A 19,818-nucleotide genomic window follows, 5' to 3' on the forward strand; every position below is an offset into this window, starting at 1 on the left:
CTGCGCCACCAGGGAAGCCCTAGATACATATTTTTAATCTGTACTTTTATAAGTGGTTAGGTGTAAGTCTCATTTTTCAATAAACAACTGAAAACTCACTTCTCGTATTCTGCTCCCCATCCCCCCACCAACTTCATCAGGCCGTCCAGAACAATTACATTTTCAAAGTGACAGACCTTAAAGAAGGAATCTGCTTCTTCAGTTCCAATTTTGTTGTTCTTCTGTAAGCCAAGGACTGAAGCCACAAGCAATCCAGGCTGAGTCTCCTTCAAGTGAACTGCAAATTCAGTTGGAACAATCTGTCCTTTCCTCTGCTGAATCAATAGCCGAGGTTCCAGAATGAAGCCACATACCAACTTCATCTTCAGATAAACATAAATTTAGGAACAGAATAAACATTGCATTCATCTTGGAAATACATGCTAGTGAATTCAAGAATCAATGATAAGCCATGAATAATTTATTTTAATCTTAATTTTCTCTTTACAAAGACAGGTTCTAAGGACGTCATTGGGAACTGTCTTTGTAGAAGTTATTATTACTTAATTAAGCATCAAGATGTCCTATTTTGTAGACAGCTTTACATTTAGGTCTATATAAGATTTTTCAAAATTATGAAAAGAAAATTCATCTTTCTAGAATTCTACTCTTCAAAGTAGAGGACATCTCAGTGTTGACTTGCTCTCCTCCTCATAATAAAATGTGCCATTTGTACAGCAATAAAGCACTCCTGCTCATTTTGGTTAGACCTGAGGCATAATAAGTGCTCAATTAATGTCACTTCTTAATTTCTTTCTCTGGTGATTAACTTTTTTGGCTTATGTCCCTAAATGGCCTCTCTTCCAGCGGGAAGCTACCTTTTCTTTGATACACCATTCAAATGCCTAATCTCCCACACAGTCATTTGTGGTCTTCCCAAATGCAGGCTATTTCTGCAACTACTGGACTCTTAAGACTCAAGGAGTCTTGCTGTACTTGAATATACATCACTGTTCTGTTTTCAGGGACAAACCACACCACCCCTCATGCCAGGTCAGACTGTCAGCTCAGCGCAGAGCCTGTATACTCTTCAGTGCCAAGCACTGTGTTCTGAACATACCTGACACTAAGTTGAAAAGTCTTTGGATACCCATTGCTGCCATTTATCTTTCATTTTTCTTTTTCATTTGCCAAATCCAAAGCCCAAGCACTCCTACTTTGGGCCACTTCCTTTTTAATATTCAGTCTATTTGCCTTTACAACTAAGAAAAAAATGAGCTACACAGAAGCCAGAAGAAAACTAAACACCTCAGGACCACTGAGTCCTATTTTAGCTTGCTGTTAATACCAGGCAGGGCACCATACCTCTGAATGGCTTTTCATTTCATTTCTGTGCATGTCAAGATCTCTCATTTTCAAAGCCATTGCTGCCTTGGTCAGTGTCACTAAGACTGATGAAAATCCAGAAGTATCCAGCTTCCTTAAATAGCTTATGGTAGTTAAAGGATCAATATTCTTCATAGAAGGACTACAGAGAATATGGGGCAGTTGCTTCGGCTCAGCGACATAAAACATCTGAACCACTTTTGCTGCCAATTCCTTTGGTGAGCGTAAACGAGAAATAAAAGTCAGTCAGCCGATAGAAAGCAACAAAATCAGCAAAAAAAAAAAAAAAAAAAAAAAGGATAAAAGGCCAAGATACAAACATTCCAGTTAAGATAAAATTACAGTACTATGCTTCGATTTAAAAAGAGAGTTGAAGGGAGGCGGTTAGGGGAAAAAATAAAAAAAATAAAAAAAATAAAAAGAGAGTTGATGGTGATAGCATGGGAGAGCTGAGATGACCTAAAGTGATCTCTTTGCTGAGTTATAATGAAGAAAAAGCAGGGAAAGTGTATACCAAGTTGTGGCCAGCATTTCTAATTTTAACAAGAGTTCAGAAGAAGAAAACAAATATTGGATTAAGTTATACTCAAACGTCCATTATAGAAAATTACTACTTAATACAAAATTTACTTATTTTTAATGTACAAAATATACTTAATATTTATAAGAGAAAATTTCATCTCTCTTAAAACCTTAAGACACTTGGTATCACAATACCCAACTTTGCATATTGGCATTCAACTCTTTAAAAATACATGAGGGGCTAAAAATGATCCTTAATAATGTCTGAAGGTTGCTGGGCCAGGATTTCATAAGGGAAACTCTGGATACCTGGAGAGTGGGGCAACTAGGGTCGTGAAAAGGGCTGCGGATGAGAAGAAGGCAGGCAAAGCCCAGGTTCTATGTCATTCTTCTAAAGACATTCCACTGTTACGTCGGGCAGGGGTCACTCAACTACAGTGGACCACACCCCCCTGTCTATGTAATGAGAACGTATGAGAAGATGATTATAAGTTCTTTTCCAAGCTGTAATTCTATGAGTATTATTAATGAAGAAAAGGGCACACTAGTTACCTTTTTTAGAAAATAAAAAAAGACTATAATACCAATGAAAAATACTTGGAACTTGATTTCTCAACAGAATTACATAAAATAAATTGCTAAAATGAAAAATTAAAAATATTAGATGTGACTAAATAGAAAACTGTATTCACTTCACTTAATTCTTCATCCAGGTTTTCATAAAGTGAATGATTAATGTAAAAGATTAATCCCCTCTCGTATTTCTGCGATCCATCCTCTACTGACCAGTCCACTCGGGCCAAAACTTCAGCCATAGACAAACCAGACATCTTATAGTATGGCAAGGAGAGGTGGGAATACTGGGTGTCAAGCCTAAAGGGAAGGTAGTAAAAAACAAACAAACAAACAAAGAAAAACTTCAGATCTGTCATGTTTTTAAGTTTGGATGTCTAACACATTTAATAATAAAACAAATCACGATTTCCAGAAGATATAAAATCTCAAAATACTTTTCTACGGCCATTAGGAGTTGGAACAAACTCCTGAGTTTTGTTCTGCAAAGTCATTCTAATTAATGTAGCTTCTTTTTGCTTGCTCATAAGAAAAACAAGAACAATTCATTAAGTGAATTTTAATATTCACAATGTGGCTCTAAAATAATGGTGTTTATAAGTAGGAAAAGTCTTTTAGTAATTTATAATGACTCCCATGGGTCAAGTAAGCCTTGGAAACAATTATATATGAAAAAAATTCTAAAGATCATTCTCAAAAAGAGAAATCACTATGGAGCCTAGTGTCCCTTTCTGACATCGTAAAAGCACTGACTACTAAGATTAAAATCACAGAGGGTGCAACTAGTATCTCTCCCTGGAAGCTAACAGTGATACGGTTGTCTCAGGGATGTTCACTGGTCGCGCCCCTCCCGCGCCCAAAGGTCTGAAAAGAAACTTCAAATCCCTAAATTAACTGATGGGAGACTCACGAACTGCTCATCTAATAAACTGTAAGGCCTTGAAGGCAGGCAACAGGTCGTGCTCATCTCTCTAAGCTTAGCCCAGTACCTGACCCACAGGACGTGCTAAAGGAACGCTGTGGCGTAAATGAACGACTAAACCGCCTCCCCTCGTGCGTCCTCGCATTTGTCAGGTAACTGCCAGAGGTGGAAGGGGTAGCAAGCACACCTGAAGCTCAGGGTGGCTTCTCTGACAAGTTTCCAAGTAGCATCACCAACCTGCTGTAGCAGTCTCCAAGGTGCCCACAGCTTTCTTTAAACGCTTCTAAAAGCTCTGCTTTTTCCCCAGGCTCCAGCTGACTGGCGTCCATCAGGGCAGCTCTCACTAACAGGTGAGCCTCGCTGAGAAGGTGGATGCAGCTGTGCGTCTTTGCAGTCTTGTAGGTGTTACTGTAGTCCACCTAACACAAAAAAGGTAAGCAGCTCGTGTTGCTGAAGACGCCACCCCCACATTTCCCAGTTCTTGAGAATATCTATCCACGGGGCTTCCCTGGTGGCGCAGTGGTTGCGAGTCCGCCTGCCGACGCGGGGGACGCGGGTTCGTGCCCCGGTCCGGGAAGATCCCACGTGCCGCGGAGCGGCTGGGCCCGTGAACCACGGCCGCTGAGCCTGCGCGTCCGGAGCCTGTGCTCCGCAAAGGGGGAGAGGTCACAACAGTGAGAGGCCCGCGTACCGCAAAAAAAAAAAAAAAAAAAAAGAATATCTATCCAGTTGGTTACTAAGTCAACATCTGAACACAGTAAATCCTAAAAAATAAAACGTGGTTATTTATCATTCTGATAAGGCCTAGCTAAAGTGGTTTTCTTTTCCCCCATGATCTATGAGCCAGTTTAACACACACGATTGTAAATATTCTCTTGTTAAACAGTGCTAATCATTAGAGAAGGTACAATTAATACTGTAATACTAATAATACTGTTAACTTGGCAATAATTTGATCACAATTTGATAAGGCTAATGAACATATCTGAAAACCTTAACTTTATTATTATTATTATTTTATGAACAAAATAAAGAGTTCATAAAAGTGGTCAGAGATGAGTAGGCAGTTGTCACTCTTAGAAGAGGAATAAGGATGCCTAGGGGACAATGCTACAAGTGCTGCAGCGCCCTGGGACTATCTGCTGATATTTCAAAGAAGCGTGAGATAGGGACATATGATCTAAGATTGCTTTCGGCTCCATTTCATGGTTCTCTTTGCTAGGGTTCAAAGTAAAGGTCAAAGGCTACTTATGTTTAGACTGGCTAATCAATTCTCATAGGAGAATCGGTATGAACAAGGGAATATTATTTTGGTGAAGGGAATTTCTCCTAGCTCCTCAAATATCAGGAGCTGTGAAAACAAGAAGGTGAAGATATACACTGCACTGTCAGACAGAGCCTGGAAGCTGGTTGGCTGTGGCATTCTGAATGTATGATAATTAGAATCAATTTCTAGTCATCAGTTAGACTCTAAAACTTTCTACAAATAAGAATTAGAAGTCTGAAAGGAATACCATTTCTTTGTACAGTTGCACTGGTGAGATCGTATTCACAATATACAAATTCCACCCAGCCTCAGCTACAGGAGGTGTTTTGAGATTAACACTGGTACCTTTTCTAGAACTGAAAGCAAAACAAAGGACAAGAATTATAAGACATATTATTAATTATTAACGGGAATTTTAAATGGTAAATATTAGATACCTAAAATATTGTAACTATGATATCATTTTCATTTAGTATTTTCTTTGTTGATTAACTACACAGTCGATTTTTAGAGAACATTAGTGCCCAATGCTACGTAGGCCTAACGTCATTTAAAGTCCTGCACTCTCATGGATTGATAAACCAAGCACTTCCAATTCATTCCACAAGTACTGTTAAATAGGCAATAAGTTCACAGAACAGGCAAGACACCTCAAAAGGAAGAAAGACTTGGATATGGCCTTCATGAGGCCAGGGCTGCTGGGAAAAGGTAAAAGACAGAACTGAACATCTGCTGGAAGGACCATCTTATCTCTTGCTTTCACTATACGATGCATTTTCTGTAGTATGCAATCTTTTAAAAACGCAGACCCTAGGGCTTCCCTGGTGGCGCAGTGGTTGGGAGTCCGCCTGCCAGTGCAGGGGACGCGGGTTCGTGCCCCGGTCCGGGAGGATCCCACGTGCCGCGGAGCGGCTGGGCCCGTGAGCCATGGCCGCTGAGCCTGTGCTCCGCAACGGGAGAGGCCACAGCAGTGAGAGGCCCGCATACCGCAAAAAAAAAAAAAAAAAAAAAGAAAAAAAAAAAAGCAGACCCTAGAGCAAATGAATTTTCAAATAAATTAGAATTTTTTTTAAAAAATCATTAAAAAATATATAATACTTTTAAGATGTCAAATGTGTGAGATTACAAGCTATTTTTCCTCTTGCCAGAAAGCTTTTAGGATCAGTCGGTCTCAGACCTCTTTGTGCACACTCTAAGTGACCAGTTACCCAGGGGAACCTGGTTATTCCTGCTGGTGGAACAAAGCACAGGCACAAATAATTCAAAGAAGGTTAAACTTATGTTAAAAATGGAAAACAATGTTTGACTTGAAATACAATCTGTGTTCCTCCCCTGCAAACAGATTTCTTTCCTACTTAATTTTCCATAGAGGAATGTTCAAATTAGATTGCATTCCCTACCACTAAGTTCACAGTATAGAAAACATCGAATAGAAGCATAACTACTCTGGAATTAAGCATTCTACTCCAAACAATGTGAAAGCAGAAAACCGAAGTGTCAACCTGAGATTAGAATAATGCACTTTTACTCTAAGGTAGATTAACACATAATCTATACATCATGAATGTGCTTTAAGGTAAGAAATGCACTGTTAATTTCTTTTTCATTGAAATACCAGAAAATAATCTTTGGATAAAAATTTAGCCACTTGAAGGCCAAAGAAGAAAAATAATAAAGAGCCTTGTCATTTGGATAAGCATACGAGGCTCTGTCTTACTTGTTAATTACACAAAAAGGCATGCCCTTTAACTTCTTATCTAAAACACCACAGATATTTACTGAACTAATTTTATACTTCATCTTCTTCTAAAAGTTCAAGGTCAGTTATAAAGGATATTATAGAGATCATTAGAAACTTCTTTTCTTACTCTGGAAAAAACAACTAGAAAAGCTATCTGATCATTCAAGGCTTTTATTTAAAAAAATATCAACAAACATGTATGCAAAACAAAGCAGTAACAGTTCATTCCAGAAACTTCCCCAGGAATGTCTAGGGGTGAGGGGATGCTTACAGAAGCCTCTTGGGTGACTCTCTTCTCTCTGGAATTGCTTCAGGGTCTGCCTTGGTCAGAAGTATAACATGGTTTTTAAAGTGACAGATGGCTTTCAAGCCTATGAAAAGCTGTATTCTTAAAGCACAGACATCCATACTGACAGGTGGGCAAGCCTAATAAGGAAAAAAAAATCGGAAATTTAGCCAAGGAATAAAGTGCATGAACTTTAATCTTCAAAAATCAATCTGTTTGATACAATGTCTCCTTCCCCCCACTCTCCCCCCAAATAATTCAAATTCCTATTCTCATCAGAGTAAGAGGTTATCCTATCTAAACTATTTAACCAACTGTCTCACCCACGTGTCTGCCAAAGAGCTACTTAGTGTCTGCTGACTTTGATTTAAGGAATGCAGAGAGCGGGTGCACCTGAGGTCCCTCGAGGCTGCGGGAACTCTCTACCTTACACAGACCCTCCAGGAGCCCAGCCCTGGGCTCGTTACCAGCCACCCAGGAAACTCCCCACTAACAGTGGGCTGGCTCAGGGTACGTTCAAGTGGCCTCTTGAGACAAAATGAGACACTATAAAAGGACACTGTACTTCAGGTCGAGTACATAAAATGGTTCCTTAGTGGATGCGTGTGTACGAGAGAAAGACTCTCACGTTCCGATGGCCTCTGTGAGCTCTGTGGATGTGAACGCTGCCTGGAACAGCCAACAGGCTGAGGTGTGTCAGGCAAACTGGAGGAAATCCTGGACCAGGAGCCAGCCTCCTGTCATTATAAGGGACCATTCACTCAAGTAGAATGGATACGAAAGATAATGGAAGCGCTCTTTCTGCGACTCACAAAGTGATGCTGCCAGGCCTCCCTCCCCCCCTCCTCCAATAATGCTGCTTTGATTCTGAGCTCATCTTCACTGTCCCTTTTGTACAAAGCACGTGGGGGAAAACCTCCATCTACTTTTTTACATTCCTAAGAATAGTTAAGGTGGCCTTGGTGATGCTGAGCCAGAATCTCCGAGGAAAGGGAAATGAAGGTCGCGTGTACTTTGGTCGCGACTCTGAGGTTGTGACAGCTTTCTCAGACACTGCAGCTCCCAAAGCCCGAGTCAGCAAGGGAGCAGAAGGATGGTGTGCTCAGTCAGGGGCATCTAGGGTTTCAGAATGGTGGGATCGCAGGGAAGTGGGGGCCGGGAGGTGGGATCATCTCCGTCCTTCCCTCTACCGCCTTCAGGAGGACGGGCCTCAGGGGCAGCCCTCCCCGCCAGCTGCCCGTCTCTCCTCTTTCCTACCTTCCTTTCTTCTGTGTTCCTCCCCTCTGGTTTTATGAGACTCTGAGAAGGCCTAGAACGGAGAGCTATTTCCAAATGCAGATTGATCCTCCCTCAATCTGTGAGGGTCCCCTCACTCCACCATCACTACCTACACAAGCCTATGTCTCTCTGAGGTTTAAAACAAAGAACAAGGCAAGACGGGGTGGGGAGAGAGGAAGCAAGAGACAAAGAATCTGTCACCTTTCCATTTTTACTAGGGACATAACATCTATTTTTTAAAAAAAAAAAATCTCCTGAAAAGGCTATGTGTATATCTTAAACACAGACAGAAAGGCATGGGAAAGCTTTGATTTTGATTTCCCAAGAGGCTGAAGGAAGGCAGTAAAGCCTGGTCAGCAGCAGAAAGTGATAGGCAGCCCAGAGCAAAAAAGAACTCAGACACCATTTCCAGAAAACGCCAGTGCATAGCACAATTTGGGTGCCAGTGATCATGGAAGAGTGCCTCAGACACATTAAGTACTACACACCACCATCACTGAACACTCGTTTGTCCAGAAAACGGCGTTCCAGGTGCCAGATGGACATAACATGTGAAATAGAGGCCATCGTAACTTGGGGGTTCCGTGCAGCATGGATATATGCACAACGAACACCCACTCAAATAGCTGATGCTCCAGAGGTAAAACTGCACGTGAGGAATATGATGCAAACGATCAGTGTATTTCTGAGAAGAGAAATTCAAGGTCAGAAAATGGAGAATTTCATCATAAAACTGCCTCTGTTTATTTGGCGGCCAAGAGCTTTTCAGAGACTAAGCGTATTACTACTCACTAAAAACGAGGTCATTGATCTAGGATATCCATTTACACTAGATCAAAACCACGGAACGACAGAAAAGCTGCTGAAGGCTTTGTAAAACAATTCAAGAATTAAAGGCATATCTGATAACAGTATAAATAAATCATCTGAATGCGCTGTATTCACTTTTGTGCTCCTGAATATACTGATTTCTCTACTGTTTTGTTAACAGCTCTACACAACTGCCACCAATACTTCTATTAAATGAATAAAATTGTAGTATACCACAGTTGTGAAGTGCTCTCTCTGAAGTTACCCCATATATATATTCTTTACCAAAGTTTTAAAACTGTGCATTATATCTAAATCCCGAGTAAAATGTTTTCAAAGTCATCTTAAAAATTACCATCTAAACCACGAATCACAAAATGATTCATTTTACATTCCAACATTCTAATTGAAAAAACAAAGACTTTAATGTTTGCCAAGCTTAGCCACAAAGAGCAAATTTGCAAGCATTCCTACTGTGATCTTGAGGTTGCACTGTCATAAGCCAGCTCTAACCTTCAGGGTGGTGTCCACATAAGGGTCCTCCTCCCGCGCGGCCGCCGCACTGCACCGCACTGTGTAACACTGCAGGTTGTTACTGAGGAAGAGGAGAGATACCACTGAACAAAGTGGAGGCCAGGAACCAAGGTGCCCACTGCTGGAGGACTTCACAGGAGCACACAGCAATGGCAGGGGTGGGGGAAGACGCAAGTATTTGTCGAATGCTGACACGTTGGGCTACTTCTTAACAAGGAGAGTACCTCAGAAACCCTGCGGAGTGTTTTTTTTTTTAAATGCACGACTGGTCTCCACCTCGCTCCTACCCAAGTCATCATCTCTACGGGCCGAATCTAGACACGTACGTTTCTACAAAGCTCCTCGTGTGAACGTACACTCCTAGTGAAGAACCATGCATCTGGGGCAATACCCTCATCTTATAGACAAAATGATGCCCCTGGGATCTGCCCAAAGTACAGAGAGGTGATTATTAAAGCCAAGGTTAGAACCCAAGCTCATTGATTATTATCTCGGGATGAAATGGAGCCTGGATTATGCTGGGCGGCACACTTAGATTCTGCAAACCCAATCCAATGGTAGAAGAGAAAATCGGAGACTGTCTGAAGGAACCTTCAGAATTACCTAGTCCGGCAGCTTGTTTCTAAAGATTCGGGCCTGCAAGGTACACGATTGGTCCAAGTCCTCTCTGGAGAACGGAGAGAAATTAGACCCCAGGTCTCCTCACTCTTCACACTCCTCTAGCTCTTTCCACAACCCCAGGCTATGTCTGCACAGCAAAGCAACCTGGAGACCCCACAGTAAGTGCTTGGAGACTTACAAGTCAACCCTCCAACAGTAACGTTGAAAACCATCAATGGTTAACTTAGAAACTGCTACGAAACCCATCTTGTCGTGGGTTCCCAGGAATGAATTTTAAAACCGAATCAGAGGGCTCCCCGGGTGGCGCAGCGGTTGAGAATCTGCCTGCCAATGCAGGGGACACGGGTTCGAGACCTGGTCCGGGAAGATCCCACATGCAACCAAGCCCATGCACCACAACTACTGAGCCCACGAGCCACAACTACTGAAGCCCGTGCGCCTAGAGCCCGTGCTCCACAACGAGAGGAGCCACAGCAATGAGAAGCCCGTGCACCACAACGAAGAGTAGCCCCTGCTCTCCACGGCTAGAGAAAGCCCGTGCGCAGCAACAAAGACCCAATGTAGCCAAAATAAATAAATAAATAAACAAATAAATAAAACTTAAAAAAAAAAATCAGAAAGTGAGAGAAGTAAAAATGAACTCTTGAAATAAAAAAATGAAGGACTAAAGCAAATCTAACAATAACCTTAAAATAGAAGAAACACTTCTTTAACAAGACAATCACTCTGACATTTTCACAGCTGCAAGACTTGGCAGGATGTAGAGGCATCAGTCAGGACCCTCCATCTGTTTGCTGGGGCTTCCACTTTGGTCTCAGCACACTGTCAACTGTGTCCATGTCCAGAGAGCTCTAGGATGTGACCTCTGGAGTCATGAAAATAGCTGGGACGGCAGCACCACCGCTTAGAAATCTGGGGTAGAGGGTGCCCTCACGAAGGAAACTGAACAGAAGGGACTTTGAGGTACTGGGAACCAAAAGAAGTACCTGCAGTGGGGCCAGAATGACAGGTCAGAGTAGCTATGACCACAAAGATGACCTTTAGGTTCTAGAGATAAAAAGGCTGTGTCCTCCAACTCACCTCCAGCAACATTACTCCGGCTATTAGCTATCACTGGAATACTAAGCAGCAGTATAAGAGGAGAACAAAGTGACCTGAAGTGTGCCGGCCTGGAAAGACGTCCAGGATACGCTGCTGAGCGAAGCAGCAAGTTGCTAAAAAGTGGACATCATACGATCCACTTTTGTAAAAAACAAACCATAGCTGTGTATGTATTCTTTAAAAAAAAAAAAGTTGGATAGACCAAGTGTTGACAAAGTTGACCCTGAGAAGGCAGATTATGGGAGGCCTTCCGATTCACGTATGTCTACGAGGATGACATTTTATTACATGATTTTATATTGTTCTTAGCGTCTTTTAAAAAATAATTTATTGCTTTTTTTAGGGTATATAAACACATCACTATTCAAGAAACTTTTCAAGACAAACTTATGGATCAAGATATTTCTAAAATACATATCTATTGGGTAAAATAAAAAAACATGTAAAAATTAGTTCAACAATATAGGATTTTAAATATAGGGGTGGGGAATCTTTATTAAGAATCTGAATTTACATATAACAACGGCTATTCTAATGTCTAATGCTTCCACAGTCAGGTTAATGATGTCAGAGTATCTTTTGGTGCTAAGATTAAGAAAAGCTTCAATAATTTCCCACCTGGAAGCAGGCAAAACCCATAGATTTTAAGTCTCTTCAAGACCTCACTATGCTATGTTTTCGGGACTCTACATTCCAAACTAGATCATGACTTATACTTTGGGTGGAGGGGCATTTAGAGGGTCCCCTCACTAAATTCTCAGTGTCCTGTACATTTATGCAATCAGATGGATACAAGATAGTCTGCTGTATAAATATTTTGGTGCAGAAATAAGTATTTTCTTCCTTCTTTCTCCCTCTAATTGTTCCTTGGTTTCTGAGAAGCTATGGCATTCTGGATTCTTCGGCATCTTTACAGACCCTTCTCTTTTTCCCCTCGCTTTCTAAACATGACTTTCACCAGTTTCGTTCTCCGACTACTTTTCTCTGTCTACACATTCTTGGGGTCATGACTGCTGCTTTGATAATGAGCTCTTTTTTGTTGGTAATAAAAATGTCTAACCTTTCCTCTTTTCCCTAATCTTCAGTCCTATGTATCCGAAAACCTATCAACATTTCCTCTTGGTATTCCCTAAGCACCTCAAACTCCAATGTCTAAACCAAACTTTTCTTTCACCCCATGCCATAGCAGCCTCCATTCTTTCATAAAAGCAGGCTCAAAACTGGTGGGTTTTCTCGTGTCTTCTCCATTCCCAGGATCCCACTAGACATCAAGTCTTGTGATTCTCTCCCATCCATGCTTCCTTCTCTTCTCACTGCTGCTGCCCTGCCCCAATGCAACCCCTCATTATACTTACGGAACTATCCCGATAGCTCATTATCTATGTTCAAACCATCCTCCACAGTGGCCGCCACTTATTTTCCTAAAGCAATGCTCTATTCACATCCCTTTCTTTGGTCAAAATCTCAAAAAATTCCTCAAGTTCCAAAGCCCTGAGCTCTCTCTCAAGCACTGTTTTCCCCATTTCTCTATGTTTCAGCTCCTCTACGTTTCATGGACATAACTACACAACACCTTGGAAATTAAAAAGACTAGCTCCCTCCACACTGTTCGTTTAAGGAACACACAATAGCATTTCTCCCTACAGCAGGGAGTGAGAAGACAGGGGAGTACCCCCGCTAGGAGTGGGTGTCAGAATCTCCAGGTGGGTCCTGTGCTGTGTGAAATACACTCCAGCACCTGCTGGAGACTCTGATATTACCACTCAGTTGAAAAAAAAAAAACAACAACACTGTCCTATGCAATTAATAATTAGACACTCCTGCAAACCTGGACATAGCTTTGTTTATAGCTTTTCCTCTATCTAGAACGTCTTTCTCTTCCAATCTCTATCTGTCAAATTCTAACTAGCTTTTGGGCTTCACTTCAAACACAAAAACCTTACCTGTGTGACTCAGCCAGAAGTAATTTCCCTCCTCCCACAGCCTAAGCCCCTTTCAGGAAGTCTTAAGACATTTTTCACTATCTCCTAGTATTTGTGTCCCTTGTCTCTGGCCCTCTCTTATGTTGTTGCTTCAGAAAGCAGATGGTGTGCCTTATTCACAGGTGGTTGGCCAGAGGGCTTAATGCGGTGCCTTGACTATAATCTAAACTGAAAAAAACAGGAAATAAAACCATAAGTATCACTTACTGCTGAGATAAAAGGAAATGACATTAAAGCCCTGCTCAGGAACCCACTTTACATGCCAGATTACTAAGGTTAAGGCAACTCAGAAGACATCCACCACCAGTTAGCCACATGACCCGGACCACCCCCAACCTCTGGATCCTTTCCCCATCTACACTACTCAGAGGGTAGAATCAGGTAGTCTTTCTGGCCTGTTGACAGTCCTACACCATTATCAATTAACTCAACTCATACGGAAAAGATAGGACAGCACTGAAAAAAAATCAGGAAGTCTAAAACAAAGTCTGAAGAGATGCCCTGACTGGCCCCAGTGACTTTTCATTAGAATTCCCTATGAAAGGAGAACTTTATACTTCCTTAGAAGGATCCCCATTCAGTCTAAGAAAATAAAACAAAGGCAAAACCGGGATCTACATCTCTGACATTGAAAAGGCAGGTATGGGCCATTAAAAAAAGAACAAAAAACACCCCCAGATGTGTACCATTAATTTACAGTGCTATACACCGGTGCACATAATTCTCATTTAAGGATTTAGAAAGCACCTCAAGAACTTACAGAGAAATAAATGACTCAAAAGCCAGCAAGTGACTTGAACATACCTTGTGATGACATGCAAAAATTGTGGTGTGAGCACCGCCTGCTGAGACTTCTCAGGATACTGGTAGACTGACATTAGTTCAACAGACTTGACAACCATGTACAGATAGCCCACATGAGGTAATGAGAAAAAACAAAAGAGGCTCAGCAACTCTTTTTCCTGAGATGAATTTTTTCTCTCAGAAGTAAGAGACCCTGCAAGAAAAAAAACAAACAAGAAAACAAACAAACCATGAAACCAGTAAATAAAGGGAACCAATGTTTTGACTTTTCTATGCAAAAAAATCTATAAATGGAGAACCAAAGAGTTGCTTAGGGGAAGTTGCTCTTTATATAAGAATGCCAGTAAAAAAAAGAAAAAGGAGTGACATAATATCACCATTTGAAACCCCTAATAAATTAACAGATCGAGGTGATCACCATCAATGGTTGTTAACCACTGATTAACCAATAGTTGTTAATAAAAAGAGCCAACCTAATACTATGTACCTTCCAAGAGAACTCAATACTACTTGTGTTACCAAAAAAAAAAAAAATCATGATCATCACCATCATCTGATCAAGCCTGTCTAGAATAGCACCGTCAACAGAACTATAATGTGAGTTATATATGTAATTTGAAGTTTTCTAGTAATCACTTTTTAAAAAATAAAAAGCAGGCCAAATTTAAAAAATATATTGTATTAATCCAACACATCCAAAATATTATCATTCCAATAAGCAATCAATAAAAAATTGAGATATTTTATATTCTTTTTTGCTGTACTAAGTCTTTAAGACCTAGTGTTAATTTACAGCATATCTTAATTTAGACTAGTCACATTTCAAAGTGCTCAGTTGCAAAATGTGACTAATGGCTACTGTATTGAACAATGCAGTTTTAGATCACAGGGAAGTACAGGGGATACAGGAACATGTTAAATGACACCGTGGGGAGTCAATCAGCAAAATCCAGATTGTGGGAAATTCTGCAGTAACAGTCCAGTTTCCTGCTAACTAAACTGCAAAGAAAAAAGAAAGAGAGGGGGAAGGCAGAGCCTACATATTAAAAGAGATGTAGAAGACATCAGAACCAATTGCAACGTATGAACCTTACTTGGAATCTGATTCAAACAAGTAAATTGCAGAAAAATTTTTTTTAGACAATCAGGGAAATTTGAACAGCTGACGAGTATTTGATGATATCAAGCCATTTTTTAAAAATGTGAAATTACATTTGGGGTTTGTTTAAATAAAAGAATCCTTTTCTTTTAGAAACACATGCTGAAATGTTTAGAGATGAAAAGGTATAAACACTTGGATTTGCATAAAAATAATCTGGCATGGGGTGGGGGGTGGTTATGAGGCAACACTGTTGAAGCTGTGTGATGGGTACATAGGGGTCACTGTACTATTTTCTCTACATCTGTGTGCTTGACATTTTTCATAATCAAAATATTTTTAAAAAAACATATAGCTCTGATTGATACCCTTCAAGGACACCCATCAATAACAGAAGAAAGTTCAATTACGGCACTTTCCACAACTGGCCCAAAGCAATTGGTCCAGTTTCTACTTCCTCTTCTTTCCCACACACATCTGTGCTCTAGTTAGACAGAGCTGCTTGCTAATTTCCAAACACACATGGTGGTTTTACACCTTGCCTCTGTTGGTTCCCCTTATGTAATACCTTACCAAAATGTCCAACTTCTAACAATTGTACTCATCCATCAGGGCCCAGCTCCTATGTGTACTACCCATCCCCTCATTCGTCCACTAAGTAAACATCCATCAGACGCCTCAGACACCTACTACATGCCACTGTTCCAGGTTCTGGGTATACCACAGTGCACAAGACAAAGTAGCTGCATTCATTCTAGTGAGGGGGAGTGGGGTGGAGAATAAACAAACTCTGCAGTATGTGGAGAGGGGACAGTTTAAAGAGAGAAGTCAGAGAAGTTCTCTGTGGCGAGGTGACACTTGAGCTGTGAACGGAAGAACTGGAAGACACCACGTAGCACAAGCTCTGCGGAAGGTTCCTTCTGAGCACTGGAAGAGTAAATAACAGGTCTTAGATAAGAGTGTGCTCGGTGTATCTGAGGAACAGAGAAAAGCCACATGGATGGAGAATTGTAAGAGGGCGAGTGGGACAGGAGGAGCTCCGAGTCAGGGTCATGGAGGCCACGAAAAGGATCTTTCGTTATACACTCTCGAGACAGGGTTCCTCTCTCACAGAGCACTCAGGTCCCAGTGTAATTGCTTACTCCTCGTGATCATTCCATTCATGTCTGCCTCAAATTTCCAGGTACTGCCTCCCTCCCTGAAGACACGTACTTTGCCTACGTTTGCTCATTATTGGTTCCCTAGTATTCAGCACAATACCCGACATAGTGGGTACTCAGTAAATGTTTACTAAAAGAAAGAAAGAAATAATGAAGGTTATAAACACATTTAATCAGAAAGATATTCATATCTTTCCCTAGGCAACTCCTAAAGATCTGAAGCAGGCCAGGACTAAGTACAAAACTTAGTGGCGATTCTTAATCTCGGTTGCCCTTCGTATTGCTGGGGAGGTTTTAAAAATTACCAATGCCGGGCTTCCCTGGTGGCGCAGTGGTTGAGAATCCGCCTGCCGATGTAGGAGACACGGGTTCGTGCCCTGGTCCGGGAAGATCCCACATGCCGTGGAGCAACTAAGCCCGTGAGCCATGGCCGCTAGGCCTGCGCGTCCGGAGCCTGTGCTCCGCAACGGGAGAGGCCACAACAGTGAGAGGCCCGCATACCGCAAAAAAAAAAAAAAAAAAAAAAAATTACCAATGCCCAGGCTGCAGAGCTGACCAGTTAAGTCAGACTCTCCAACACGTAAAGACTGGGCCACAGTATCTTGAAAAGCATCCAAGTGAGGCCAATGTGCAGTAAGGTTGAAAAGCACCGCTCTAAATGGATTTCCATTCAGTCCGCATTCTCCCACGTGGCTCACAAGGCCGTCACAAGCAGCTCTGGCAAATGACCCAGCTGGACCCAGATGAACCTCAGCTATAACAGGGCTTCCATTTCCCTTCTGGGACCTAGTGACCGTTTCAAAAAGGGAAATGGGTTCTGTCAGTCACGTCCTCTCCACGGCTTCTCCTAGCAGTCACGACTTCGCTAAGGAATCTGCCCAAGGCCACGGGGAGCCTCAGTAGGAGAACCTAATCTATTTCTCACACCGGGCTGCCCTCCCATCAGAGGGCCTTTTCACCTCATTGCACCGCAGCACTGTCATACTTACCTGTTTGGTAAATGGGTAGCAGCTGAAGTGAATGCAACTTGATGTCATCCGACAAGACATAGGATGAAATATCGGGAGCAAAACGTCTGTGAGTTTAAAGAGAGAGAGAGGGGGGAGAGATCTAATTTCCAGGCACTTTAAGTAGGTAAATATATATTAAATGCTGGTGAATAAAAAGCTTTCTAAATACCTATAGAGCAGCTGCTGAACGTGGAAATATTTTATTTTCTCATCAGCTAATCCTGTTGACTCCAGTGTAACAGATATTCCAGACTGTTTGCTTTTTTCACCAAGAAGTTCCATGGGCTTTTGGCAGATAACAAAATCATCTGACTCAAGCTGCAAAGTTTCATTACTGATGTCTTAAAAAATAAAATTGAAGAAAATTATTTAATAACTCCAAGTACCCCTCCAATGCAAATCAGATTTCACAATATCCCCCCCACCACCAATTAAACAGACACAGTAATAATGTATGCACACACATCTCAGGTATTTATAAAGCACTATGATTCTGAAAAGTCTCAGCACTTGCTCATTTATCCCTCACAACTGTTACAGTACAATGGGATATCATCATCATCATCCCCATTTTACACATGAGGAAATTGAAACTCAGAGATGGTATTCCTAACCCAAGGTCATTCAGCTAGTAAATATGAGGACTGGGACTAGAAACTCCTCATCCAGCAGCAGCTGTTTCATTATTTCTCATGACAAATATATGTGGAAATACATTTACATGCTACAGAATAAGATATGGGCAGCCAGATCGTATCCAAATCCCATGTATTAGGAACAAGTACATCACAAATGATGTGGCTTGCAATATACATACTAGAGCTTTTCAGAGATTGCCAGAAATAAGGGTTTTCTCTGCACCCAGAACAAGAAAGTAAGCTATATTCATTATTTACCTTCCGACAGTTTCACTGGATGGTTGGTCTTACGTGGATGCGGGTTAACACTCTCTCCATTTTGGGGGTCTGACTCCAGCTTTAGGATTAAAACTTCTAAGTCTGACATGACAGCAACATACCCAATACAAAAAGAAATTTCAACAGGGGTGATATTATCTATATGGATAATTAAAGAACGTTCAAAGTCCAATATTGAGAATTCTTCATCAATGATCTGATACTTCAAACTAAATAAAACTAACTTATTTGTGCAGCCAACAAGAAGGTCTCCTTTCACAGGGCAACAGGAAATGCACAGGGGGGCCTCAGAAAGTGGCATTTCCACAATAGACATCTGGTCTCTGAAGGTTTCACTGAAGGGTGCCTCCACGTCATGTCCGACCATTCGGATACACACTCGGGAGTTTTCAGTCCTTTTACTTCTCCAGTTCACATAAGCACGTAGAAACGTAGCTTTGTTTTTCTCTTCAATTGCTACCAAATAGTCTCCTGAGAAAGAAATAAGATTATACTTAGAATTTGTAATTAGAAACCACCACTTACCTTGCACCATGAAAAGGAACTATAACTGAATCTAATGTGAATGTTTGAATTAAAGATTGACTAGAACGAAATTCTAAGTGATAGGATCTTAGGTGTATTTTTTTTCAACATTTATTTATTTATTTATTTATTTTTGTGGTATGCGGGCCTCTCACTGTTGGGGCCTCTCCCGTTGCGGAGCACAGGCCCCAGACGTGCAGGCTCAGCGGCCATGGCTCACGGGCCCAGCCGCTCCGCGGCACGTGGGATCTTCCCGGACCGGGGCACGAACCCGCGTCCCCTGCATCGGCAGGCGGACTCTCAACCACTGCGCCACCAGGGAAGCCCAACATTTATTTTTTATTTTATTTTATTTTTTAAATTTCTCCTTTTTAATTTTAAATTTTATTTATTTATTTATTTATTTTTAAATTTTTATTTTTACATCTTTATTGGAGTATAACTGTTTAACAATGGTGTGTTAGTTTCTGCTTTAACTAATAGACATTTAGATTCTGAAATACAACTTCCCACCATTTTAATGTCTTAAGATAATCCATTAATTATTCATGAAGCTTACAGAGAAATTCTACGATTTATTCCTATGATAGCTCTAAGTGTTATTGTAGCTCTGGATCTACAGCTCTAACAAAGTTCTCCTGACATAAAGAGTTTGGTATTAGTGTGATGTTAAAATTAAGTATAAATTCAGGAACTCTGAAGAGGAGAGCAGAACTTATACTACAACCCTTCCCCTTCCCACAAAAGTCATATCTTCATGTCAACTCTGAGAAATAGGATAAAGCCATACATATTAAATAAAATTTCAATCCAAGTTAATTTTCCCTTAATTGTTGATTTTCTTAGATTTTTTTAAATTACAAAGTAATTTTGGAATTACTCTTTGTTGTGAGAAGTCAAAGTGATAAAGAGGTGCAAAATGAAAAGCATAATGATCTCTCCCCGGCAGTCCGATCCATGAGGAGACAATGTTAACACACACAGCCTAAACCCGTGTCCTTCTAGACCTTTCTTTCATGTAAACCTAGATCACACAGTGGTAGTTCATCGTTTTTGTTTTTGTTTTTACCAAAATGGAATCACACTAAATATATTTAACAATCTGCAACTTTAAAAAATTACCAATGTATTAACAAAAGATTACCAAATATCTTTCCCTCCAGGTTAGATACATGGATATCTAACATCCTTTTCAATATCTGCAAAATATCCTGTATGTACATGAGCCATAATTTATTCAACAATTCCCCTACTGAGATACTACATTCAAGTATTTGTAGGGTTTTTTTGCTACTATACTT

General features: G+C 41.0%; 2 protein-coding genes across 11 annotated transcripts in view; one reads left to right on the forward strand and one right to left on the reverse strand.

Moving 5' to 3' along the window:
• The window catches only part of LOC131757030 (ceruloplasmin), a 124,444-nt gene that overhangs the window by 72,259 nt on the left and 32,367 nt on the right, over window positions 1-19,818 (forward strand). For 4 of the 7 annotated variants that reach the window (XR_010840607.1, XR_010840608.1, XR_010840604.1 and 1 more), the window contains one exon: window positions 3,690-3,815. The gene's annotated coding sequence lies outside the window, so the exon portion shown is untranslated. Of the gene's footprint in view, window positions 1-140; window positions 409-3,689; window positions 3,816-7,048; window positions 7,070-16,266; window positions 16,315-19,818 lie in introns of those variants that run through there. The other 3 variants (XR_010840606.1, XM_067033598.1, XM_067033597.1) reach the window with 3 other exon arrangements.
• Window positions 1-19,818, reverse strand: part of HPS3 (HPS3 biogenesis of lysosomal organelles complex 2 subunit 1) — a 43,172-nt gene that overhangs the window by 11,283 nt on the left and 12,071 nt on the right. For all 4 annotated transcript variants that reach the window (XR_010840611.1, XR_010840610.1, XM_067033603.1 and 1 more), the window contains exons 2-12: window positions 17,972-18,463; window positions 17,245-17,416; window positions 17,055-17,140; window positions 13,807-13,999; window positions 9,278-9,359; window positions 6,662-6,816; window positions 4,897-5,005; window positions 3,620-3,801; window positions 2,580-2,760; window positions 1,345-1,578; window positions 177-362 (exon numbers count right to left, since the gene is read on the reverse strand). Coding sequence is in view for 2 of the 4 variants with exons in the window: in XM_067033603.1 (XP_066889704.1) it covers window positions 177-362; window positions 1,345-1,578; window positions 2,580-2,760; window positions 3,620-3,801; window positions 4,897-5,005; window positions 6,662-6,816; window positions 9,278-9,359; window positions 13,807-13,999; window positions 17,055-17,140; window positions 17,245-17,416; window positions 17,972-18,463 (2,072 nt within the window). In the remaining 2 variants the exon portion in view is untranslated. The remainder of the gene's footprint in view (window positions 1-176; window positions 363-1,344; window positions 1,579-2,579; window positions 2,761-3,619; window positions 3,802-4,896; window positions 5,006-6,661; window positions 6,817-9,277; window positions 9,360-13,806; window positions 14,000-17,054; window positions 17,141-17,244; window positions 17,417-17,971; window positions 18,464-19,818) is intronic.

Source organism: Kogia breviceps, chromosome 5, assembly GCF_026419965.1.
Source record: "Kogia breviceps isolate mKogBre1 chromosome 5, mKogBre1 haplotype 1, whole genome shotgun sequence".
NCBI lineage: Eukaryota > Metazoa > Chordata > Mammalia > Artiodactyla > Physeteridae > Kogia > Kogia breviceps.